At 43.1% G+C, this 27,128-nt stretch overlaps 1 protein-coding gene across 1 annotated transcript in view; it reads left to right on the top strand.

The window, feature by feature from the left end:
• Nucleotides 1-14,657, top strand: part of PLXND1 (plexin D1) — a 174,104-nt gene extending 159,447 nt beyond the window's left edge. Inside the window, exons 33-39 of the mRNA XM_056846862.1 lie at nucleotides 2,853-2,887; nucleotides 3,887-3,991; nucleotides 6,220-6,383; nucleotides 8,734-8,881; nucleotides 12,419-12,559; nucleotides 13,064-13,138; nucleotides 14,459-14,657. Coding sequence (XP_056702840.1) covers nucleotides 2,853-2,887; nucleotides 3,887-3,991; nucleotides 6,220-6,383; nucleotides 8,734-8,881; nucleotides 12,419-12,559; nucleotides 13,064-13,138; nucleotides 14,459-14,575 — 785 coding nt within the window. The 3' untranslated portion in view covers nucleotides 14,576-14,657. The remainder of the gene's footprint in view (nucleotides 1-2,852; nucleotides 2,888-3,886; nucleotides 3,992-6,219; nucleotides 6,384-8,733; nucleotides 8,882-12,418; nucleotides 12,560-13,063; nucleotides 13,139-14,458) is intronic.
• The last annotated feature ends 12,471 nt before the right edge of the window (nucleotides 14,658-27,128 follow it).

Here is a 27,128-nt window from a genome sequence, read left to right as displayed (position 1 = left end):
ACAGTGAGGAAACATTCATGTAAATATCACAAGAGACTTTTAAAAGTGATGTAGGCCTTGCATGTGAAGGTGCCCTTTGTTTTTCTGTTCAAGGTGAAGACATTCATGGTGCTGTGAAAAATTCCCGTTGTCTAGAAGTAATCAGCCATCATGACATTGCTGTGTTTGTAACTAGGACTTGGGAGATCCACATCTCCCGGAACAGTCACAGTGATTTAGCTGCAGTAATTTATGTCACTGAACCCTACCATTCATCTCAAAGCCTTCAACATCCTCCACGAAACCAAGCAGGATTGATGGCTAGACAAAAGAGACAGAAAGGCGGAGCAGAGACACTTAGTGCCCTGTTCTCTGCAATGCATGACATTCCAGCAGTCTGAAAGGGAGGGGAAAAAATCAGTATCTGAAGAGTAGCGAGGAGTATTTTGGCAAAGTTGGAAGAGGGGTGAGGCTTGGAGCTATCCATAAATGTCACATTGCTTTGGCCTTCAGACTAGTGACTGTGAGGTCATTCTCTTCACGATTCCTAAATAGTCTTGTTTGTTGACCTTTGTACTTGAATGGCTGTCATCTTTTCTTTTTTCTTTTGCATCACACGGCCTGCTAATCTCCACCCACCTCAGTGTGTGTATGTGTTAAGTACCGTCAAGTCGCTTCCGACTCATGGCAACCCTATGAATCAATGCCCTCCAAAATGTCCTATCTTTGACAGCCTTGCTCAGATCTTGCAAACTGAGGGCTGTGGCTTCCTTTATTGAGTCAATCCATCTCTTGTTAGGTCTTCTTCTTTTCTCACCTCAGACACTGTGTAGAATGGCTTTTAGTTGAGTTAGTAGCCTACAAATAGGTAGGTTAAAGTTTCAGCAGTCGCTATGGCACTGCATGAGTGAAACTCACAAACAGAATATTTCATAAGAATCTCAGAGTTCTCTGGCGAAGAGGAAAGCGCTACTTATGTGCTACTCTGCTTTTTTGTGGCAGAGTCTCAAAACATTCATTTGTGTGAAATATATGGACACCTGGAGAGAAAAGTCATAATGCTTTCCCTTAGTATGGAGCGGTGGTCTTTGACCCATGGGTCAAGATCTTCAGGAGGGTCGTGAAGCCCCATCTGCCTGGTCACAAACACCTGTAGAGCTACCATATTTCTTCTTGCTGCTTTCTGGAAGGGCTTGCTGCTAATGAGCATGTGTAGAGGGCAGTGGTGCCATGTTGGTAGGATGGTGAAGGCGAGGTCCTTTGGTGGTGCAGAGGATTCCTCCGCAACTCTGAACTTTGACTTCTTCCTCACTATGATACATTTCCATGCTTGGCTTGTGCTTCCTGTCCACACTTCTCTTGGAATTTTCCAAATGTTTCCAGCTTTTTTTCCCGGGCCTTCACATCTCTGTACCAGATATAAGATAAGCCTTTTTTATTTTCCTCTCTAATAAATGCTTACAAGCAACTGTCCTTAATTAAGCAGCTGCAGTATAAACAGAGCGCACCACATCTGATTGGTCACATATTTCATCTATCCTTTGGTGTAGGAATCCTTAGTGAAATGAATAAGCCCAGCTTTCCTTTGTCTCTGTTGATGGGGGCAGTGGTGGTAGAATATTGTTAAGATCTTCTTTTCACATTACATGCCTTTTCATAATGTATTGATATCCCTGTAGGCTAATGCAATGAATAAAAGAGGTTATACATAGATGCAGCAATTTTACTTACCCCCAGATGAATGTAACTAAGTAGACGGTGAGGAGTCTGGGACCTATCATCCCTTCTTTTCCAGTTAGTCAGATCTGATTCTCTCCAAAGTTCTGTTCATGCAGTTTCCAAGGAGTTGACAAATGTTCAGTGATGAAGAGCTGCCAAGGCCAAACGTTGCTAGTCTTGTATGTAATCCAGCCATTGGGGAGTAGAACGCTGGGAAGCCAGTATCTTCTGCATTCCCATCTCAGTTAAACCTGCATCAGGTTCTCCAATCATAAAACACACAAACTTCTCTATCATAAACCATGAAAATATCATCTGAGTTAACGTTTAATTGGTTAATGTTACTTGTGTTCTGTGTGCAGTAATTATACTATGTGTTATTGCTCCTCATTGGGTTGGATTTGGCAACGTGCAAGCGGAAACATAAACAGACTTAGCCCAGTTCCACTTGTGTAAGTTCTTGTGCGACACCTCGCACATTCTTCATTATATACAATAGTGCTCTGAAATTGGTTGCACAACATCGTGAGCAAAATGAAACACAAGTTGGGCTACAGTAAGTTTGACTTAGGAGAGGGTCTGTGACTCAGAGGTAGAGTATCTGCTTGACATGCAGAAGGTCCCAGGTTCAATCCCCGGCATCTCCTGTTAAAGGGACTAGGCAAGTAGGTGATGTGAATGGGCAAAAACGCATGGTCACTTTATCCTTCTTTAATCCCTGTTTCAGCCAGGATTCAGCCAGGATTGAATGCATGCGTTTCGCCTAATGTGCATTCGATCCTGGCTAAAGCAGGGATTAAAGGAGGATAAAGCGACCATGCGTTTTTGCCCAAAGACCTCAGCCTGAGACCCTGGAGAGCTGCTGCCGGTCTGAGTCGACAGTACTGACTTTGATGGACCAAGGGTCTGATTCAGTATAAGGCAGCTTCATGTGTTCATGTTACTTAATGCATGCGGCTACTGCAGTCTTTTTCTTGCATTTCCACTTGCACAAGAGATCTAATGCAAGCAAAATTTTGTACTGCATCCAACCCAGTATCTTTGGGAATAGCAGAAATGTCCAAACATTCCTCCTAAGAAAAGACTTGCTGTGCTGAGTAGCAAAACGTGTCAGTTTCTTCATTTTCGCAAATCTTATTTTTTTTCCCCTTCAGTGAAAGATTTGGACACTGAAAAATACGTTCATTTGGTAAGTATCTTATTCCAAAAGCAGTTGGGGATAATTACTCTTCCTCTGTGGCTGGGCCAAGCATATTTTCCGTAGGGGGTCATTTTCTTCTTTGCTCCTCTGTCTCCTCTTTATTTGGGAATTGGACCCCTACACCAAGAAAGCGTGTGACTGACATGGCACGCGCTAATTAAGAAAACTCCATCAATGTATGCACACAGTTTTAAATAAGGCTGTAGAAATAATTGCTTAACCAGAATGCTTTGGTGGGTGCGATGCAGGCTGACCTAGTCCAGTGAAAGTTGTCGAGTGTATTGGTTAGGAAACAAACTGCCGCCGTTCTCCCCCACCTTACAGCAGTTGAGCAGTGTGCAACTAAAGGGCAGTAATTCTGGACATAGTTTATCGTCAAAGGCATACCTTGGAATGCTTTCCATATGTACAGCGTATGTAGACTGATTCATTTGTCAGCCCGCCAGCTTGTTGGCCAACAGTCAGGCCTACTAAGGAGGAAGGGTAGGGCGATTGAGACCAAGGCAGTCTCTCTGCATTGTTTGTGTAATAAGATAATAATTGAACACATTCTGTTTGGCAGGATGAAGGGGAAAACTCATTTTTTGGGGGTCTTAATCTTGATCACAGTCTTGCATATATCTTTATAACATAACTTTATCTTAGTAAAAATTGCCAGTTACCAGAAGGGAAAAGAGTATTGTATCTGGTGATGTTTCAGACAGCTGAGTTCTTTGTAAACTGAACGTGAAGCAAAATTCTTTACTCATTAAGGGGGTGGAGGGGTGGGGAGGAGTCCAACACCACAGCTGGCAAACAGTGCGGTTTATGTTTAATATTGTTTCAGCGTTCATAATCTGAATGATCTGGTTTATAGCATGGGGTACCATTCTCCCCCGCCTCTTTTTTTTTTTTTTTTTTGTTATCTTTTGTAACACGAATGCTTCGTTGGCAGCTTTTTAAAGTTAATTTCAACCATATACAATCTTCTTTTCTTTCGATTGTTAGGTTCTTCCCACAGATGAACTGAATGAAAATAAGAAATCTCATCGGCAAAGTCACCGGAAAAAAGTCCTTCCTGAAATCTACCTGACCCGATTGCTCTCCACAAAGGTAGGAGATGCTCTGGCCCCGCGGGTGGGAAGAACGGTGGCCATCTTCTAACAACAGCGGCGCGAATCAGCCCACTTTGCAGCGGTCTGGCTATCAAATCCCAGAGGAGAGAGCGTGTCAAACTGGCTAGAAAGTAGAACCAGGGAAACACCTGATTGGGCACAACCTTAGGTTGCAATCCTGTGCATATGTACTTGGGAGCAAACTCAATGAACTCTGTGCTGATTTTACGGCCATACAGGATTTTATTAGGCTGCTTTCACAGGCCATATTTACAGGGGTGTTTTGCCCACATCTGTGTAATAACTCACATCAGAGAGACCCAAACTGTCCGTGTTGGAATGTTTTTGCACTTTCAGAATAGCCACTCACCTGCAACAAATAACCATCAGTTTTGGGTGATGAGGCACGAAAGATTTTGTAAACTGGAAGAGAGTTGATATTTATCCTTCATGCCCTCAGGCTATTCTTGTGGGCCTAGGCTGCTATTTTTGGACTGTATCTCATATTTTGTACCTTGTTTTTAAGAACTGTTTTGCGATGCTTTTATTGTAACCACTTTGAGGTCCTTGGCTGAAAAGCTTCCTATAATTAAATTAAAAATATGCAATAAATCCCTCATGGCCACTTTGGTTGGCTAGTGCGTTTGGCAGGGGGTGATAAGAACTGGGAGAGGGAGGGGATTTTTTTAAACTCTTGCATTGCCTGCCCCTTTTCTCCCTGCAGATCCTCCTTCCTGACACCGCTTTTCCTCGGGGGGAGGGGGGTCTAGGTACTAATCTGGTGCTCCACAGGGTTGGGGAGCAGCACTGGGAAGAAAGTTGCAGGGGGAAAGAGGTTGTCTACTTCCCCAGTTCCCTTTTCCAAATCAGTTCATCTGTGGGAAGAACCTAACAATTAAAAGAAAAAAATATTATATATGGTTGATAACCATCTTCAAGTACTTAAAGGGCTGTCATATAGGGGATGTTGCCGAGTTCTTTTCTGTTGCCCCATAAGGTCGTACCAGAACCAACGGGTTGAAATTAAATCAAAAGAGTTTCCGCCTAGACATTAGGAAGAATGTTCTAACAATTAGAGCGGTTCCTCAGTGGAACAGGCCTCTTCAGGAGGTGGTAAGCTCTCCTTCCCTGGAAGTTTTTAAGCAGAGGCTAGATGGCCATCAGACAGCAATGCTGATTGTGTGACCTTGGGCAGATCATGACAGGGAGGGCATCTTGACCATCTTTTGGGCATGGAGTAGGAGTCACTGGGCGCGGCGGGAGGTAGTTGTGAATTTCCTTCATTGTGCAGGGGGTTAGACTAGATGACCCTGGTGGTTCCTTCCAACTCTGTGATTCTATGATCCTCTCTCAAATCATATTTGCTGGTTAGGACCAGCGATTACACTTTTGGTGCACAAGCTGATATATAACATGCACTTCCCCCCTCAGTGTGCTGATGAATATGTGTGTCCTAGTGTGGTATGCGTCTTACTGTTAGTCTACATTTCCCAGCAGACATCACTCTTTCACAAAAGTCTAAAAAGGTATAATGTGGGGGAAGACCTTTCAGACACTTATATGTCAAGAAATTCTACTAGTTGCATTGTTGCCTAAATAGCATCAGCACTCTTGGGGAAACGTGATGCTTTCGATTGTGAAGGTAAGTCCTGTACTTAACAGTCAGGGAGAACAACGCTGATGTCATTAGGGGCTCAACCACAGAAATCCAATATAGCATCAGGCCTCCTCCAATGTGTGGGATTCTCTGGTCCAGTGTTACAGAAGAGTCCAGCCTGGATTGAGATTGAAAACCCACTTAAAGCATTAGGATTATTGCTCTTAACAAACTTGGACACAGGGCTTGGCTTTAAGCCAGTCTGTAATTCCATTGCTTTGTAATTAATAATTGGAGCAGAGATCATGAAAGAGCTGCCAGGGGTCTGTAACTTTTCTCACTGTTTACCACCCAGAATAATCACAGATGTGTTTTTGGATTCCAGCAACAGAGAAGGAGAATCTCAGTGCCAAAAAAGATTAAATGCAAACTAAGTGAATTATATTATTATGCACAAAATTAACCCTTTCTCTCCAGTCAGCTCTATTTTGCCTTCCCCTTCACTCAACCATTTTCCAGCAAGTTTTCTTCAACTTTATTGGGGGGGGGGGAATTAGGCATGTCTTAATACCTTAGTCTACCACAGATTCTGCTTTCTTAGACCAATTGTGAATGTTCTCGTTTGTCAGGGCACACTTCAGAAATTCCTGGATGACCTGTTCAAAGCTATTCTAAGTATCCGAGAGGACAGACCACCCGTGGCTATCAAGTATTTCTTTGATTTCCTGGAAGAACAATCAGAGAAACGGGGAATCTCTGATCCAGACACGTTGCACATTTGGAAAACCAACAGGTTGGGGAAAGACTATCTTTTTTTTTTTTAACTTTCACAAATGTCTGCTTGTAAAGACCTGATGAGGATGGGCTCAGTGGTAGAGTATCTGCTTGATACGCAGAAGGTCCCAGGTTCAATCCCCGGCATCTCCAGTTAAAGAGACTAGGCAAGTAGGTGATGTGAAAGACCTCTGCCTGAGACCTTGGAGAGCCGCTGCCAGTCTGAGTAGACAGTACTGACTTTGATGGACCAAGGGTCTGATTGAGTATAAGGCAGCTTCATGTGTGATCTACAAATGTATATAAAGAGCTGAAGGAGTATGGCGGGGGGGGGCAAGGATAATCATGTTAAGTGGAGAACAGATGTCATCATTTTTAAGGTACAAAGCTGGAGGTGCAACACCAGAACATGGGGGGAATCTGATTGTAATTTTAAATATGTTAAATATTACTCCTGAGCAAGTGACTCTAATTCTGATAAGAATTTCTCAGGAAAATTGGGGGAGGAACCAGAGATAGCTGCAGGAATTGTTCCAGTAGGGGAAAGTAAATGCTCCTCAGAGTCTGTCAAAGAGATGCCTTTGAAGTGGTCACAGAAGAAACAGCCATTTTAGCTCCAGCTTGCAAAAAATAAAAGTTGAGTGTCAGCAAATATTCAAATAGATGTAGGTTGCCACAAACCTTTAAGAAAATACATTGAGATCTATAGATTTTTCCCCTACTTGACAAGTGTAGGCAGGCTTGCTAAAGGTGAGAAGCAGAGCTTGTTGGTTACCTGGTCCCATTTGACAGTGATCAGTAGGGTTTTTCCCTGTAAGTTATTGTTAATGTGTCCTAAACAAATAGCTGCTCACATTACAACCCACAAGGGTCAGATGTGATGGAAATTCTGGTTTGAAAGTCAAGACATTAATAAACTATGGCAGCCTGGGAGATGTATTCATAGAATCCTGGGCTCCTGTTCTTTGTGCTGTAGTCATTTCATGGCATATCATTTTCCGGGCAGCCGGTCAGACACCTTTGCCAACTCTGACGTAACTTCCAGCAGATAAATATCTGTGCTGGCAAAAAGACAGAGCAGTTAGAATGCCGAAAGAGAGAATGAAGGTCAAACTCTTCAAGTTCATTCACAAAGAGCTATCTCAAAGGTATAATCCCAACAGCCCCTCACCCTGTTGCATTCAGATCCTGTGATTGTTGACTAGGCTTAGATTCTGTAGATAAGGGATTAAGATAATGTGTTCTAAAGCGTCACTGTGGTGAGACTCCAAGAAAAGAACTGTGTTGTTACCACCTTGGGTCTCTATATTTGGGAAGAAAAATAAGCTTACAGATACTTGAAAATAACTGTTTTAAGTGCATAAAACTACATGAGTAGTTTAAATAAGAATCACATATGTAACCAATGTTATAACCAGAAAAGTGAAATTTTGAATGAGCCAAGCCTGTTTCTACCCGTAAGTCAGGATTGTGCTGTAATCTACCTCATGAAACTCACGTGCATCTCAAGGTTAAAAACAAAAAGGCATATTGGTTCTGGATTTTGTAAAATTAGTACCAGCTTTATATAATTGGCTAAGGCACTTATTATGGTGTGAAAGAGACACAAACGAGGCACAGAATACATAGATTTGCAGAAAAGTAATGGTTTGGCCTACATGCTCCCAAAATTAAATACACTCAACAACAAAAAATTCTAAGGTTCAGTCTTTGAAATATATGCAGGTATTGAGTGTAAGAGTTCTGACCTTAGCATATTTAATGTTTAATATATCCAACTATAATTGGTTGCATTGAAGGTACGTCATCTTAGTGTATCTCCTCAATCTAATTGTGAAAATGTCAGGTGATTCTTAATTTTGCTAACGTTGGTCTGTAAATCTACTCCTTTTAAGGTCAGTTTCGGTTTTATCTGGCATAATAGCCACAAATTATCTATAACATTTATCAGCATTCCAAAATTCTAGGCACTTGTCCTAAGCACCAGATAGAGATATAGGTTGGAAGATGTGCAGAAAGGAGAGCAGACAGCACGGTCCCATTAGTAATTAACCCCCAGACAAACAGTGCCATCCTAAGCAGAGTTACATCCTACTAAGTCCATCGACGTCTGTGAGCTTGTGCCTCAAATAGTGGTATATGAGACAGAGAATGGGAAACAGAAACAAGAGGTGCGACAAACACGTCTGTGAACATTTGTGGTCTCCGCTTGTCCAAATGATGGCTGAAACCTTTTTTCAGTTACACTGATTTCCATCTTCCTTCTTAAAAAGCCATTTTTTGTATGTTTTACTATTTTCATCACCCTGTGATTGAGAGACAAAGGACTGATAATCATAACCATCTGTGCTTTGTGTTTACCCCTGCAGCCTACCTCTGAGATTTTGGGTCAACATTCTGAAAAACCCACAGTTTGTCTTTGACATCGACAAAACGGATCACATCGATGCTTGTCTCTCTGTAATAGCCCAGGCGTTTATCGATGCCTGCTCCATCTCTGATCTGCAGCTGGGAAAGGTATTTAACTACCAATACTTTTTTGTGTTGCTGTCCCTCACAAAAATGTCTTTATTGGTCTTTCAACTGGTATCAGTTTAGCCAAAAACCCAATGGGAACTATTTACAATTGCAGGCTAATGAAATGGAGAAAATGTTGGGGCTCTTGCATTGACTGCCCCCTTTCTCCCTGCATTTAACTACAGTTAAATGGAAAGAAGTATATATCCATTTAAAGGTATCTAAATGGATATATACTTCTTTCCATTTAACTGTAGTTTTTCCAGATGAAATCAATACTACACAGTGGTGCCCCGCACTATTTTAGAGGGAGTAGACAGAGCTGAACTCTTGACATGAATCCCCAATAAGTAGTCTAGCAGATCAGCCATATGAATGACCATCCAAACATTTTTATATTCAAAAGGTCTATACTCCACTTTACAATGTCACCAAGAAAATAGTTCCGCGAGAGAATTTATGTTCAGCCTGAAATCTTAATTTCTGTCAACTTTCTTTTGTTTATACTTCAAGGTCACTTCATCAGATTCTAGTTTGAGAAAAGGGAACAATGAAGTACTGATACCAGGCTGAAATGCTAATTTTAAATGATTTACACTCTGTTGAATTAAATCATGTCTCAGTTTTATTTTTATTTTTTGAATGGCCATTCGTAGGGCTGTTCTGAGATTGGCCTTTTCATGCCCAGTGCTGTTTTGGGCACTGGTATTGTATGCTGACTTGACTGTATGAACCGTTTTTAAAGTATACAATGCATTTTGAAGACACAGGCACTACCTGTTCACTTGCTACCGCCTGAATTCTTTTACAAATATGAACAGAGACAATCATCCTGTTATTAATATTTGTCACACCTATCCTGCTTCCCTTGTTCACAGTTCAAAGTGGCGGGGCCGGGGGGGGGGGTGAGGGAATGGGGTATTATGTATTCCCCATCCTCTTCCTGCCTCTGCTTCAGCCTGCTCTGCAATGTTCTAATGGAGTTCAGAAGGTTTCCCAGCCCCATGAACCTTAATCCTGATTTATGACATGGATCTTTGAATGCTACAACTGTTAACTACAACAAAGGCCTGTTTGGCATTGTTCCAACATTTAGCTAAACTACAACCAAACAGGAATATTTTGATTTTTTTTTCATGTTTATGTTGAGTTCTGTGCTTTGAGTCTCTTGTTTTGAATAAATCTCTTTTTTAACAATGTTTTGAGTATTCCAGAGATTTTACACAACTTCTTCAGAGACTACCTTACTGTTGGGCTTATATTTTAAAAGGCTCCTCCAGGAGACTGGTAGCTCACAGAATCTGTGCTGGAATGGGCTCAAGCATCCTGGGCAAATCACAGTTTCTCCCCACAGCTTGTTCTCAGGCCTCCAGAAATAATAATTTCACTGAAGGCAAAACAGATTAAAACAGGTTAACTCATGAGAGTGATTATTGTGTGGTTCTGAAGGAAACTTTGTCATAGAAGGTATGCAGTAAGGAGTACTTTTTCCCATATGAGCTGGGTATAGCTTACTCAGATAACTTCCTGTAAGCCAGGTAATGGTGGAAAGGTTTAAAGCTAAAACACAGCTAAAGCTAAAGTTTAATAATACTGTAGAGACCAATCCTTAGCAGGTCTAATGAGTTTCCTACTCAATTCTAGTCACATTCCTGACCTTGAGGGCTGAAAGTCCTTAGGAGGAGCACATGGGCTCGCACTGGCGTCCGTGCTCCTTACACTAGTAAAACAGGCATGGACGGTGTTGGGCCTCTAACGCTACTCTTCCCATGCTGTTGCAGCAGCGCAGCCTTGGGACGCTGGCTCATCCTCCCGCTGGCACCTTACGGCACACTTTTGTGCACCGTCTTCCCAGGGGGCATTCCCTGGGTAGTCCAGGGGAGGAGCCACCTTTAGGTGGCCTCCTAAGCCCTTTCAGGACGGGAATGCCCCCTTTGCTCTCACCTCAGTGTGTGTGTGTGTTAAGTACCATCAAGTCACTTCCGACTCATGGCGACCCCGTGAATGAAAGTCCTCCAAAATGTCCTATACTTGACAGCCTTGCTCAGATCTTGCAAATTGAAGGCTGTGGCTTCCTTTATTGAGTCAATCCATCTCTTGTTGGGTCTTCCTCTTTTCCTGCTGCCCTTAACTTTTCCTAGCATGACTGTCTTTTCCAGTGACTCTTGTCGTCTCATGATGTGACACCTCAATGTACGCCACCTTTTTAGGTGGCGTATCCCCATGGAACCCTATGGAGTGGTTCCACAGGGCTCAAGGGTAAGAGCAGCATTTTGGCTTTGGGGGAGGGGGGGCTAAATCCTCCTTTGGCGGCGACGTAGTGGTGGCACCACCAGCTCAGCCCTTCCCTTCAGGAATGGGGGATGTTTGTCCCAGGAAAGTGTTTTTAGGATTGCATTGATAGACAACTACACTAGATAATTCTGAGGGGTGGGGTAGTGCAGTCAGGGAGGATAAAAACGCAGTTATGGCATGGAAACCTTTGCATGCATCTTATGGCTGTCTCTAGATCAAGGCCACAGACTATTTGGCAAGGCCTTGTCTGGCTGGTTCTCTTGTATGAAGGCTCCAGCTTTTCCTCCCTGTATCCAGGGTCAAGCTCAATCATTCAGATAGAGAGTGAGTGTGTGCATGTGTGTGTCCGTCTTTATCCTCTGCTGATTTTGGTGTTGACACTGAAACTTTCCAGCATAAATACATTTTATTAGAGATTGTTGTAAATCACATCCCTCCCAGTGCTGGCACGCATACAGTGTGTGTGATGCAAAGCTGCAGAGTGGGGAAAGGGCTCTTGTGAATCACCACAGTGGAGCCGTTCCACTCCTCACCGGAAGCTCTGGGAATCTCTTTGCCAGGGTTAATATGGGATAAAGTTGTAATGAAAGGTATGAGTAGTGTTTTTTTTTGGGGGGGGGGGGTTGGTATATTTTTTTCATCTGCTACGAAGTGCCTACGGTTTTTCTTTGTCAAACTGTAAATTAGGCTGGAGTGGGTCAGCTGAGGTCAGACAGCAGATGGAAATGTTTTCAGAAATACAATAGCATAAAAGAAGGCATTGTGTGTTGAGCAAAGTGGGGGAAATGAATCACTAGTGTCAAAATAAAGTTACATGTGTATGCAGTATGTCGCTTGCTTTGTGGGCCCATTCTTGTTCTTTTGCTGGGATTAAAAAGCTGCTAACTTATATGTTGCCCTTCAGTGAGCTTATACAGAGGATCTTCTCCCTTTGTTCCACGTTAATTTTTTTGCTCAATCCACAATAGGTAAGAAGAGCACCGCTGGGCTGAAAAATGGAAATGGAAGCTGACGTGGCTGTTCAACTTTTGAATGCACTTGCAGTTTTCCAGCTCTTACTGGGATACTAAAAGTCCTCTCTGCAGTGCTAGATTTGTTGGGGTAACTGTATTTTTCAAGCAGTTAGAGGGAACTCCAGCTTCTGTCTTATATTACATACCCGTTTTGATAGTAAAGGTACCAATCATTACCCCCGACAGCCAATGAAATATCAATGGATTCTCTCTGTGTTTTACCCATTAGGATTCACCTACTAATAAACTGTTGTACGCCAAGGAAATCCCTGAATACAGAAAAATAGTGCAGAGATATTATAAACAGATTCATGACATGCCACCCCTGAGTGAACAGGAAATGAATGCACACCTAGCAGAGGAGTCCAGGGTAAGAAATCAGATTTTCCATGATGGGTCAATACTAGAATTTTTCTATACCTATTCGTACATGCTATGCCAGGAACAGCACAACATTCTGGAGTTTGGGAGCAAAGACTTTTAGTCACATCCAAGAAATAAAAATAATTATTTCACATGTATGTAAAGATACCCGTAAGTTCCATAGGAAAAAGATGTCAGGCAATATTTTTTAGAGGAACCCAGGGAAGCAAACTAATCCTTACATGAGCCAAAGCAAGCATATATCATTCAAGTGGTTGACCTTGGTTGCATTAGATTCATTTTTGTTTTTCACTGTTGGGAAGTTATGTACCGTATGCCACATATTAATTAACTAACTTAGAAGGGAACCAGAGTTCAAATATGCTGATGTTAGCTTACAGCGCAATCAAATTCAAGTACCATTTTAGTGCAATTGATTTCTGTCAGATAGAATGGATTACGCTTTGTATATGTTGATTAGAGTTCTCCCTGTTTGTTTTGTCCTTTATAGAAATGTCGGAATGAGTTTAACACCAATGTTGCCATGACTGAAATTTACAAATATGCCAAGAGATACCGCAACCAGGTAAACCAATTCACACCATTCAAGACTGATTCTTGTGACCATGTGCTTATATGAATGTATAATCTTCACCTCATGAATCAGTTCTGATTTTAATCATTGATCTAGTGATCTTTAAATTCTACGGCAAAGAGCATTACAGAATCCAGCCTATTTTCAGGCTGCCTGTGACATGTCCATGGGATTCTAAGCATTTGGCTGGTGCTGAGATAGTAACACACAGTTTTTAGTTTATTTCCTTTTCTAGCTGGCCTGTTTCAGTTTGGGTTAAAAAAAGGTTTAAGAGCTTGGTTCCAGATATCAGATTACACACACAAAGTTTTAAAAGGATCATAAGATTTCAATAGAAAGAAACCCAATGTTCATTTCCCTCTCCCCTAGCAATTTTCACCCATTTTCAGCTTTTACATTTCAGAGTTTGAGAGAGAGCTTAAACATACAACCAGAATATGTATCATCTACTCTGACTGGCAGCAGCTCTCCAGGGTCTCACTATGACATTTTTCACATTACCTACTACTTGATCCTTTTAGCTGGAGAATCTAGGGATCAAATCTGAGACTTTCTGCATGCAACATAAGTGGTCTACCACTGAACTATGGCCCCTCCTTGACAACAAATTTGTTGTTGTTTATATTCAGAGAAAACATAATTGTTAAGCTGTGCATATGAAATACTTAACTGGTGAATTTAGAGTATTAGCAGCTCACAACACCTGTTGTTTCTATATTGGATGACTCTCCTTATAATGTTGTAAAAGATTGCACAGCATACAACATGCCAACTCAATTACTATAAGATAAGTCATCCTGACCTGAAGGGTGATGATTTTGTAATATTATCGCATTGCAAAACAGAATGGTACTTGATACAGCATTCAACAAGTACTGTGCATGTAGAAAGAATCACTGGGAACAAGCCAGGACTAAACCCAGGTCAAACTAGGATGTCTGCATTCGTACTTCACACAAAACCTTAAGATTTACTGTTGTTAAAAAAAACAAAAAACAAATGTCAGATTCTGGTTTCACTTCTTAGTTTGATAGACACTAATCAACCATAGTTAGGCGTGGTCTGCATTGAGACAGTCACAATAAACCACGGTTGATTTAAGTAAACTGCTTTCATGCGACATCTGAACTAAGGCTGTGCATTTGAATTTGCAGCGGTTGTGTGTTTGAAACGGTAGAGGGAAAATAGATGGGTTTAAACAGCTGGGTGGTTTTAAATCCTTGAATGAATGAAAATTAAACAGCAACAATCTCAAAACGATCGCACATTTCTCACCAGTAATCTTTAAAAATAAATTCCTTGTTCCCTCAGATTGTGAACGCATTGGACTCCAATCCCACGACAAGACGCACGCAGCTGCAGCACAAATTTGAGCAAGTGATTGCACTTATGGAAGACAACATCTATGAGTGCTGCAGTGAGGCTTAAGCAGCGACCCGGACTCGCTTCCGCGTCTAGAAGTGACCTTCTCTACAGTGCACTGTCCTTTAGGGAACACCCTTTCAGAGTATCTGTGTGTCAATATGTAGCCTGTTGTATGTGTATGGTTATCTGAGAAACCGATGCAGCGGTGGGTCTGACCAATCTCCTTAAGCCATCTGGCGAAATGAGGGTTGTCCACCAAACAGCTTGAAACCCCTTCTGTGATCTGCACTGCATGACACCCGTAACTTATTTGATCTTTCAGACAGAGGCACAACACTTTCGCTGCCAAATGTAGTAGCTTCTTCTAAAGAGCGCCTGTGCTCGTTCAAAGCTGCTTGTCTTCCCCTTCATTTTCCCAAAGAGACTGTGGGGGCCAGGATATGAAAGCAAAGATGGGCTGGCTAAGGCAAAGAAGCAGAGAAACCGTAGGGAAGAATAACAGATGAAGGTTTTAAAAGGCCGTCGAAGCGACCGTAATATTCCCTCTGACGATGCCCCTCTTCTTTCTGTGTACTTTAAATTTCAGGGAATCCATTTACTGTACACAGCGTGCTGCATTAGATGTATTTTGTGCCTTTTTATTTTTGTACTGTACACGTAAACATAGCCACACCTTCGTCCGAAGTTGGAAAAAGGTGAGGAACTTGCAGACTAGGCAACGCAGTTGCTTCCTAAGTAGTCATGACATGTGCAAGCACTTTACTCTTAACGGAAATGGCTGTTACCTTGCTGGAGGGATCATTATTGTCTAGCAGACAGCATCGGAAAAGAATTGTGCAGCTGTTCCCATTTCCCAGAACTTCCCAGATGTTCGTGCACCGTGAATTTCAGTCAACAGATTCCTTCTAAATGCTCATCTGGCCCCAGGAATACTTTTCCCTAAAAAGAGGGGGGGGGAATATACACCACAGGGGTCAAAGGAAAGCACTTCCTTCCCTTTGTTTCCCCCCACCACCACCATTTTAGAGGGAATGAACGGAGTTGAACTCTTGGCTCAGCATAAATCCAAAGTTCACACCGTTGGTTTAACACAAGAACAGTGGTAATTTCAATAAAGCAAAAAATGGTGTCTGTTCCTAATCCTACTTTTAACAGCATAATGAACTTTTCATCATACGTAAGAGGGCTGCTTCCTATGTTATGTAGTTAGCATGTATATGTATCCTACACGCTAAAACCATACTGTTTGGTTTTTGGTTTGTTTTTTAAAATCAAGTGTGAAAAATGCAAGTTTGATTCAGAAACATGTGGCAGGGGACTCTGTTGTCAATAACTCCCTTCGTTGTATACCTGTGTGGGAAAATGTGTTTTCCCCAAAAACATGTGAAATGGATCTGAGAGTTTAGTCAAAGGTTAGAGGGCATAATAGGAAGACGTAACCAGGACGTTACTTACCATTACAGTGCTAAACAGAGTTGCACCTTTCCAAGCCCACTGAAATCAATGGCAGTTTCTCCCCTTTTCTGCTTTAAAAGTCTCTCCTCACCACCACATTTCCCCCTGTACATCTGAACTTCTCATAGTCACAGGTGGAACCCTGCAGAGGGCAAGGCAGGTTGGGAAGCCAGTTTGGAGTAGGGGAAAAGGTTAAATACCTTTTTTAAAACTCTTTTACTCCCAAACGTCCCCTCCAGAAATCCCTTTTGATATTTTTTGTAAAGACCATGGGGGTAATGTTACACAACTATCTGTAATCAGTGGGTAAATAAGCCCACTAATTTTCATCCTGTCCTCTATTCTGTATTTTGCCAGTACAATTAAAGTAGCATTTAGTCCAGAATGTAATTCCCGTAACTGTTCCTCATATGCCTTTGCATTGACTACAGAAGGAAGTGTTTGTTTATTTTCTTTTTGGCTGTAAAGCAGAACAACAACAGTGGTCCTGGGTGTCTCTCTCAGAATTTCCCTTTAGCATCTTAGGTAGCTGCCTGTAGGCAATAGCTATTGCATACAAGTAAATCCAAACTCAACACGAGAGCATTGTATTTAGCTAATGCTACTGATGACACCGAGCTCAGAAACTGCCAAATAATGCTTAAAAATATCACACTACCTCACAAAACACAAAAGGTCTAAAGGGGATTTGCTCCAGTTTGAGCCTAGGATTTAATCACTTGAGTGGGAACCAAACTTGTTTCCCCCCCCAACTGAAATTGTGTTGCTTCCTGTAGTTAGTCTGTCTTTATATCTTTTCCCAAATGCCTAGTGTATAATATTATATGAGGGATCAAAAGTGTCATGATGGGTTTTATATAGTGGTATATAAATACCGGTATATAACACATACAGTTTTTATCCAGCGCAAAAATAAAGAGGAATATTAAGACACGAAAAAGAGAAATGCAAAATATAAATAACACTCACTGAGGAAGTCTCTATGCGTTTGTTGAGAAAATGACTACAGAAGAGAAACGTTCAAAATGTAGCTGGGCTACATTAAACTTTGAAAGAGATTTTTTTGTTTGTTTCTTTCTTTCTTCCCCTTTCCCCGCCTTCCCCCCCACCCCACCCCGGAACTGTGAAGAGCTGCCAGTGACACACTTCCACACAGAGAGCCATCTCAGGAACACGGACAGAAAAAGCTGCTGAAGTTCCAGTTTGGAGGAAAGAGCTGAAAGCAAACAGACAAGATTGGTTGGTTACGATGCTAGACGAGGCTCTCGTTTGGGAGGAGGGGGTGTCTTTGGCACCTGATCACGAGTGCAGGAAGCCCCTGCTTGGACTGGTCCTTTGGCTTGGGAGACGCATCTCAACGTCTCCGTCGCCACTTGTTATATCCTGAGTGTGTGTGTCCGTGTGTGTGCGTGCGTGCTCTCCAAGCAATGTGCTTGGCTCGTGGGTGTTATGGCATACGCTTTATTATTTAATTCTTCGTCCAAATATTTGCTACAACCATTGAAAAGAAAGAAGTTGTCTACAAACCAGAAGCCGAGGGGTTGGTGCTGTTGCCTAGAACCCAAACCCCATTGTAATATATTTTTAACTTTGTCATGTTATATGTAGGAGTGATTTTTTTTTCCTTACCTGCTGTTTAATGGAAGTGGCAGAATCTTTGGAAAAATATCTTTGTAATAAAACAAGATGATCAAACACTCTGTGGGATGTTTCCATTACAAATGTTTAGAAGAGAAGCAAAATCATATTAATACAGTTTGTTCACCTGTAAAAATGATTCAGACAGCCTAAATTATTTTAATAGTATTAAATTATTACACTATTTAATAAGTTAGAAGCAGATCATAAAACAATTTGGAAAGATGGACCTTTTCAAGTAAAAGCCTGGATAAGAAGTGTTTGGGGCATGGCACTTAAAGGTAGGTGCCAGGTGAGCCTTGTGGGAGGGCATAAGCTCCCTCCACTGGAAAAGCCCTGTCTCTGGTTACCACGTACCTCACTTGAGAGCCAGCATGGTGTAGTGGTTAAGAGCGGTGGTTTGGAGTGGTGGACTTTGATCTGGAGAACTGGGTTTGATTCCCCACTTCTCCACATGAAGCCAGCTGGGTGACCTTGGGCTAGTCACACTCTCTCACCCCACCTACCTCACAGGGTGTCTGTTGTGGGGAAGAAAAGGTGATTGTAAGCCGATTTGATTCTTAAGTGGTAGAGAAAGTCGGCATATAAAAACCAATTCTTCTATAGGCAGAGGCACAGACAGTAGAGCTTGAGAAGAGTATCTTAACTGGCGGTCGGTATGGGAGGGGGTGTTCCTCCAAATACCTCAGCCCCAAGCCATTTAGGCCTTAAAGCTAAGAAGCAGCACTTTGAATTGTGGCCAAAAACATAACCTTTGAGTCAGTGCAGATCTTTGAGCACAGAATGACTACAATCCCTGTATCCAGCCCTCCACAGTAGCCTGGCTATCACATCTTGGGCCAACTGAAACTTCCAGAGCTTTTTCAAAGGCAACTCCACATAAAGTGCATCAGAGTAATCTGACTTGGATGTGATTAGAGTATTGTGCTGTTAAAGAAAACCTTAAGTAGTTGTGACCCAGCTAGCAGTTTTAAGTTGTGCATTGGTCCAAAGAGGTTAAATGACAAGGTAGGTTTTCCAATTATAGTTGGAATCACTGGATTTGCAAAACGCCAGCAACCACTTCTTGAGCTGCTATGGCTCCCTAACATTTGGCATCACAGACCCAACACTTGAATAAAGCTGTTAGCCGCTAATAGGCAATGATCTGTGTGATGTATATGGGGACCAAATAGAAAGGCAGGAAGGCTTGCTGCAGTGATGAAGAAAAGAGGTGTTGAGCCAGAGCAGCGCATCCCCTGAGAGAAGCTTCACTTATTAAAGTGAGGAGCCCTCTCGTAATTTGATCACCTCAGGGTGAATTCTAGCAGCAATTCTAGGAGCATTTTTATTCTAATATTTCTGCCCTGATTTTCTCCTTATTGGGGACCCAAAGCAGCCTGCAACATCATTCTCGCCTCTTCCATTTTATCCTTACAACAGCAACCCTGTGAAGTAGGTTAGGCAGTGAGACAGTGATCAGTCCAAGTCACCCAGCAAGCTTCTGTGGCATTGTGGGTTTCCCAGCTTCTCGTCTGACCACACCACACTGACTGTCATTGGCATCAAGTAAAATCTTGCCTTAAAAAGCATTTCACTAATTTCAAAAGCAAAAAAAAAAAAAATTCATAGGGTTTTTTAGTGTTTCCCCAAATTTCCCAATTTTTCAATCAGAAAAATAAAAGACCTCAGGAAAAAACATTTCTCCAGATTTGCATATGTCTAGGTAGGGATTACACAGACAAAAGCTGATGCGTGCAGGCTCTGTGCAAAGAGGTCCTGAACGTGTGACAATTGAGTAGAGTCACTAGCACAACCAGATTGTTCTCCACTGCATGCACTTATTTCAACCTAGATGAATGCCGGAGGCAGAAATATATTTGCAGAAGCAAACAAGAGGGAACTCCACAGAGTAGGCCTGTGTTGTTTCACCTACATCGTTGTCACTTTTTTCCAAACTAGGAAGAACAGCTGGTTAAAATCCTGAAGAGGTCATGTGGATCATTTCCAGGTCGCTGCTATCAGAGTACAGTTGCCTAAGGAGAATGCAGTCCCCACTCCAATGAAACCTGCATCAGCCAGGATTCTGAGCCAAGCTGCCGTCAAGATACACGATTTCACTCAACTCTCACTGAAATTCTAGCAAGCCCAACAGTTTGCAAAAAAAGGACAAGTTATGAGTATACTGACAGCTTTGGGTGTTCAGAAATCCCAGCAGGTGAAAGTGTTCACACCACCTCATTCCTCTTTTTTTATCATATAAAGAGTGTCTATAGTTTATCAAATTCATCCTAGCATGCCAAGATATACAAAACCCCTTCCAGTCCACCTGGCTCAGGGTCAAACTAGGTGAGATCTAAGATTAGCATCAGCCATATTTTTAAGAGAATTAAAGCAGCCAGAGAAGACATTGTTTGGATAGATGCTATTGTGCTGCAGTGAGTAACCCTTTCCCCATGCCATTTTTCTACTTTTCAATGCCAACCTTTCCCCAAGCTGTTATTTGTGCCAAGGAGAAAAACCATATGTTTCTCCCTCCTACAGGGCAAAGAACATCAACAGGCAAAATGGTGTGGTAAGAAAGGAAAGAGTTCATTTCCCCATGCCTTGGTCAAGTCCTTTCTCCCACAGCTGCTTTTAGCTTGGGAGGGGTGGGATAGGAAATCTTAATCACAGGCCACCCAGATCAAATTGTATCTGGTCCTTAGCTAATTAAGCCAGTTCTGAGTAACAGCCCCTGGCCAAGTGTAGTCCCACCACGTCACCCTGTCAGGATGTCAGTGTGGGGGGATGCATTTAGATGCAGTTCTGATTTACTCCTCTGGTCCCCAATCCAGCAAGCAATCCTTGTGCAGAAGCCTCCACATGCATGTAACACTTTTAACTGGCCTTGAACCAGAGAAACATACTGTGGATTCAAATTCCTGCTCAGTCAATAAGCTGTGTGTGACGACAATAAGTTCTACACATTCATCCTCTCACATTCAAACCCCCATCCCATTAAATGGCCTGTCTTGTAGGGTTCTTGTATACATATGGTTGCCAGGTCCCTCTTCACCACCGGCGGGAGGTTTTTGGGGCAGAGCCTGAGGAGGGCGGGGTTTGGGGAGGGACTTCAATGTCATAGAGTTTAATTGCCAAAGCAGCCATCTCTATTGGCTGGAGATCAGCTGTAATAGCAGGAGATCTGGAGGTTGGCAACCCTATGTATACAGCAGTTTAAACACAAGAAGTTACAGTTTCTGGATCTCTCCCTGAGTAACCCCCTTTCTTTTCTTTTCTTTCTTTCTTTCTTTTTTTTTTTTTTTTGCAGTAGTAATGACTGGCTGCTATTTATGCCTATGGGGAAAAGGCAACACTGCCCTTGGAGACTCGAAGTGAGGGCCTCTGCTCTTACCATGTAGACTGGTCCTCCTTGAAGAAGGATGTTTCCTTGAAGAAGGATGCTAGTGTGGTGTAGTGGTTAAGAGCGGTGGTTTGGAGCGGTGGAGTCTGATCTGGAGAATCGCGTTTGATTCCCCACCCCTCCACATGAGCAGGGGAGGCTAATCTGGTGAACTGGATTTGTTTCCCCACTCCTACACATGAAGGCAGCTGGGTGACCTTGGGCAAGTTACAGCTCTTAGAGCTCTCTCAGCCCCACCCACCCACAGGTTGTCTGTTGTGGGGAGAGAAGATGATTGTAAGCCGGTTTGAGTCTCCCTTAAGTGGTAGAGAAAGTCGGCATATAAAAACCAACTCTTCTTCTTCTTTGTGCCTGTGTGCAGAGATCCACTACACGCCCATTCTTGCAAGTCATGAATAAGTTCAGATTTTCTTGTATGCAAGCCTTCTTTCCACACCACATATCACCCATCATGGTTATGAGCCTTTTGCTACTATTTACTGATCAATCAACTCTACTTCTCAACTTTCTGTATTATAAAGAAACTGACAAAGAAACAGAATGTTGAAGGGAGAGATTGGAGAGGCATCAAAACCTCATTCTCTTTTTCACAAACTCTGCTCCAAATATGACCTGACTTTAAAGCAGAAGTCTAACAGTACCGCCCTAAGCAGAATTATGTCCTTCTGAGACCATGGAAGTAAGTGGGCTTACATAGGAGTCAGATCTACTTAGGAAGGCACTATAAGAGGACTAATGTCTTTCACACATTACTGAGAATATGGGGAAATAAGAAAGAGGAGGGAACAAATAAAACTAGCAACAGAGTAAGAAGAAGAGTTGGTTTTTATATGCTGACTTTCTCTACCACTTAAGGAAGAATCAAACCAGCTTACAATCACCTTCCCTTCCCCTCCCCACAACAGACACCCTGTGAGGTAGATGGGGCTGAGAGATTGTGACTAGCCCAAGGTCACCCAGCTGGCTTCATGTGTAGGAGTGGGGAAAGAAATCCAGTTCACCAGATTAGCCTCCACTGCTCATGTGGAGGAGTGGGGAATCAAACCCGGTTCTCCAGATCAGAGTCCACCGCTCCAAACCACTGCTCTTAACCATTACACCATGCTGGCACATTGACCATTACGTGTTGAGGAGGGCAGTGCTCGGCCAGGCCGTGTACAGCATGAGGGCAACAGTGCCCAGCCCAGACAAATTATGGTGGACTGGGCTTGGCAGGGCAGGCAAGAAAAATCTTTTCCCCTCCCCCGGGTGGTGGGGAGCCAAGGGACAGGGGCCTTTCAAGGGCCATTTTTCTTCCCTGTCTACCCATGTTAAGGAGTGGGGTGGAAACAAAAGTTTAGTAATGCGCAGGCCAACCATAGAGGCGAAACTTCCAAAGCTCTCCAGTGCTTTGTTTAGCATGAGGAGTGCTCCGTTGTCCCTTTTGGTTTCTTAGTGAAACGGGGGTGTGAAGGGGGTGGAGGTGGGAGCGCTTTCATTTGCCACCCAGGAGAAAGGCTTGTTCTGCCTTTTTGCTTTCCTCACAGTTTGTTCTTTGTTGGTCTTGTTCGGGTGCCTTTTTCCCCCCTCTTCCCCAGTGGCCCTTTCTAACAAGTGTGAAATGTGGCACCAAGATGTCTCAGACCAACAACCATAGCTTGTACCTGCTCAGTTTGGGAGAGGGGCACATTATGTGGGTGCTTGGGCCATTCAGAAGCAGTTTACCTTCCAAGGCGCTTAAAGAGAAATCCTGCTAGTTAAAGGCAGTACTCCGGAAGGAGGCTTTATCAGCACCACAAACTCTCTTATTGAAGTGCCACTCAGATGCTGAGAAAAGGGCCCTGTGGCAATTATTTTCGACCAGCTGAGGGGACCCACAAAGCCTCTTATGGTTTTGGGAAACCAGCTACTTTTAGAGCTCTAAACTAACCCCTCAGTTACAAGTGTAAAGGCTTTGTATCCACCCCCTTGAGGTACGTTTTGTAGCAAGTAAGTAGAATACAGAGATCACTGAGGCTGAAGGTGTATCTAAATAACATTTTTAAACATTTCTTTACAGGTTGGTTTTAAAAATGGAGGGAGCTTCAAAGGTTGAGCTAGAAACTATAAACTATAACAAAATAATTATATTTATTACAAGGTTTATTATATTTATTACCAGGCTATCATGAGAGGTTATCAAATGTTCCTTAGGATCTACTGGGATCTCTTGCCAGATGAGAAAAACCTGGCTAAGGTTATTCAAGCTAAAGGCATTCATCTGTGCTTATTCATGAGGCCACTGAAAAGAATTGGTTTTTAGACAGTTTGACCCCTTACGACATTCTCAGTGGAAGTGTTTATCTGTATCCATATTTACTCTTTATTCTTTGATTTATTTGATTTATTCTCTGAAGTGATGGTCTTATGACTCTAATTTGTTGAGGGGTTGTGAATTTGGCACTGGTCCTCATGACATAGCAGTCATGACAGATGCCTCCCTAGTGGGTCGGGGGCCCGCGTTGTAGTTAGTGTTTGGTCTATTAGTGTTTGGTCCCCAACAGAGTCTAGGTTACACATAAATTTCCTGGAACTTAGAGCTATTAGACATGCACTAATTTCATTTGCAGCTGTCCTACAAAGCAAAGGCATCCAGCTGGCTACCAAAAATATAACCGCCAAATACTACCTCGACAAGAAGGGGGGCACTGAGTATTTAGCCCGTGCACAGAAACTATCTGGATTGGTAACTAGGCTATTCCAGGGGAACATGTCCTTGGGAACTACCCACATTGTGAGCCTGTCAAACGGCAGAGCAAACTCCCTTAGCAGAACAATGACGACAAATCACAAGTGGACTTTCAAAGACTGTTATTTCACACCCATTTTTGAGCTATGGGGGTTTCCTTCTGTGGATCTATTTGTGGATCTATTTGCTACTCCAAATGCCTCCTTTTCTGCTCCGTAGCTGCTTCCAACCCAGTTTCTATTAGGGATGCCTTCCAGCTTACCTGGCAGGGAATGCTCTTCCACTCTTTTCCTCCTATCTCTCTCGGGTAGGGTGGTGTCCAGATTACACAGAGATCACTCTGAGCACATCCTGAAAGCCTCTGTCTGGTAGCATCAAATCTGGTTTCCCGTCCTATGGGCCTTGTCAAAGGGCAACCATACCCACTCCCTGTAGAAGAGGATCTAATTCACATAGGTCCCTTTTTTCATGACCTGCTATCACTGCATCTAGGGTAACAAGGGGTTTGTCCTCTAGGCTGTCCAAATTTTATTTCACTCTTGCAAACCCTCCACTCGCAGATCATAGGACACTAAGTGGTTAAAATTTGTTAGTTGGGCTTATGCCCCATGGGATATCCCTACAGTCCTGTTCATTGTCCTCTATTCTTGACTATTTTTTGCATTTAAGAGATATGGGGCTGGCAGTAACCTTCATTATTAAGGTTCCTTTGGCCATAGTTTCAGCATCTCATGCCTTTGTTGAGAGTTCAGCTGTTTTTTTCTGCTCACATTTCAAAATGATTTCTCAAGGGTTTGTTTAACCTCTGCCCTACCCACCTCCAACTGATCTGCAGTCCAGTCTCTCATTGGTTCTTACTAGTTTGATGCATAAGTCATTTGTAACTAGGGCTACCTATGAGTCCTTTCCTTTAAGATGTCTTTTTATTTGCCATCACATTGGCTCATAGAGCTGAGTTCCTTGCATTGTGGGGGGGGGGGCCTTCACTAAGCTTCATAGGGAAAGGTGGTCCTTCAACCCAGTTTACTGTCTCCCTAAGGCTATCTCCAGTATTCACTGTTCTCAGGATATTATTTTGCCAATCTTCTTTCCTGCACTATCCACACCAGCATAGTGCACACTACATACCTTAGTAATTAGAAGAGATTTACAAAAACTTCCACAAAGACCAGCACCTTTTTTACAGTTACAGGGGAACCGAGGAAGGGTTCTTCAGTTTCTCCTCAGTCCCTTTCTTGATCAGTGGAGTCTGCTTTCCAAGGGACCTGCACCCAGCCCAGCTGATCAGGTATGTCATGTGTGTGGCAAGCCAGGCATGCTATCTCCTTTGGGGGGCAGGGCAAGGGTGTGAGGACCCTTTTCCAGGGTTCTCCCCTCCATCTGCCTCTGATATTCTCTAGTGGTTCTGTCCCCTTTTCTCTTTACTCTTCTTAACGCAGGGCTGTAACGGGGGGTGGGGGGAGAGGGCAGCCGCCACCCCTGTGGCGTGCAGAGAGGGCAGCAGAATGGCCTCTCCTGTTGGCGCCTCTGTGTAGGAGAGGCTGTTCTGCTGCCCTCTCTGCATGCCACAGGGTGGGTGGTTGCCCTCCTTGCCTCCCCCCAGCCACAGCCCTGTCTAAACACTCTGTCTGATTCCTTCTCTGGGACCTGTTCTGTCTCCCCCTCCCTTAGATTAGGGTGTCTTCCCAGTAGGTTGCCAGGTCCCTGTTCACCACCGGTGGGAGGTTTTTGGGACGGAGCCTGAGGAGGGTGGGGTTTGGGGAGGAGAGGGACTTCAATGCCATAGAATCCAATTGCCAAAGCGGCCATTTTCTCCAGGGGAACTGATCTCTGTCGGCTGGAGATCAGCTGTAATAGCAGGAGATCTCCAGCTAGTACTTGGAGGTTGGCAACCCTACTTCCCAGGGATTTGGTTTGTTTCACTTGGGTGTACTTCGTAGCGGGAACTTGCCTCTTTATTCACTGTCCTAACTAGGGAGAGCCTCAGGTTCTGCCTTCCTTCCTCAATGTCAAGAGGCAAAGGCAGGTTTTATGCTCCCAGGTGCTCCCCCTTTAACTTCTTCCCTGCCCAGTTCCTTCCTTTTGATCAGACCTCTCCTTTGTACCTCCTAATCTGACAGGCTCCTCCTCTCTGCCTTTCTCTCCTCCTGCCAGCCTCTTTCATTCAGCCAGCCAAACTTGGGCTTGCTGAATGGCACTTGGGAGTGGTGTATCTCTCTCAACATAGCAACTATGAATCCTGGATATAGTGCAGCGGACCCCCCAAGACATGCTATCAGCTCTACAGAATTTCTGCCTGCTGAGGTTTGTCTTTTAAGATTACCACCAGCTGTCGATAATATGTATAATGATGCCTTGGGCTGATATGTATGATATGATATGTATGTTTGGGATGTGGAATGGTATAGCATAGCCCAGTCTCATTGGATCTCAGAAGCTAAGCAGAGTCAGTACTTGGAAGGAGACCACTAAGGCAGACTTTGCAGAGGGAGGCAATGGCCAACCACCTCTGCTTAATCACTTGGCTGGAAAACCTTATGGGGTCACCCTAACTCAGCTGCGACTTGACAGCACTTTACACACACATGTTTGCTTATTCCTTTTTGGAAGAACATCCTTTTTGGAAGAACATTACCACAGTTTCTTGATCTTAAAATTTCATAAAGAGATTTTATTTTTGCTACAGAACATCTTACAGCACTGCAATCTGTCCTCAAGGTGTCCATAACTGAGACAAAAGCAAATGTATTTATATCAACTAAAAGAAATCCTAAATGGTCATTTCCTTGAAATCCAAGAACCTTTAGGTATTGGCTACATTATTTGAGAACACAAGTAAACAGGAATGTAGAAGCCCATATGCTTTGGATTAATCCCTGTATACTCTCTAAGGCCCATCATAACCAGGCTAAATGTGGCCATTTTCAGCTTGTCACGATGGCACAAGTTTAAGCTCCATTCCCAGGGTCTGCATCTTCCTCTCCAAGGCAGATTATACTGTTGGTGATGTGAATACCATTCTAGCTCATCTGGCACAAAAAGGACTGAAGCTGTATCTAATATTGGCCAAACTCTTTGAGCAAAGATGCTATACAGGGAAGGAGTCCAGCCATTGTTTTTCTGCCTGGAGCAGTGTATATGTGTGTTCAGTCATGAAACAAACTGATGCTTCTCCTTTGGCAACAGAGGGCAATTAAGCTTGGGTTGTGTGTCATATGTCTTTTGCTTCCTAGAGCCAAATCCAACAACTCCCAAGACTACATTGTTTATTTATATTTTGTTGTGGGAACAGCAGACACAATCTGAGGCATCTCTTAGATAACTGGGAACTATTTACAAAACCCATTTGGAGGATCCAGGAGAAAACTTATCCTGATGCAATCAATCAAACAAACAAAAGCTGCTTACCTTATTCCATCTACCGTAAAGAT

The sequence above is a fragment of the Euleptes europaea genome, chromosome 1, assembly GCF_029931775.1.
Source record: "Euleptes europaea isolate rEulEur1 chromosome 1, rEulEur1.hap1, whole genome shotgun sequence".
NCBI classification, from domain to species: domain Eukaryota; kingdom Metazoa; phylum Chordata; class Lepidosauria; order Squamata; family Sphaerodactylidae; genus Euleptes; species Euleptes europaea.
Note: the sequence above shows the minus strand (reverse complement) of the source record. Positions and strands in the feature narration are given on the sequence as shown.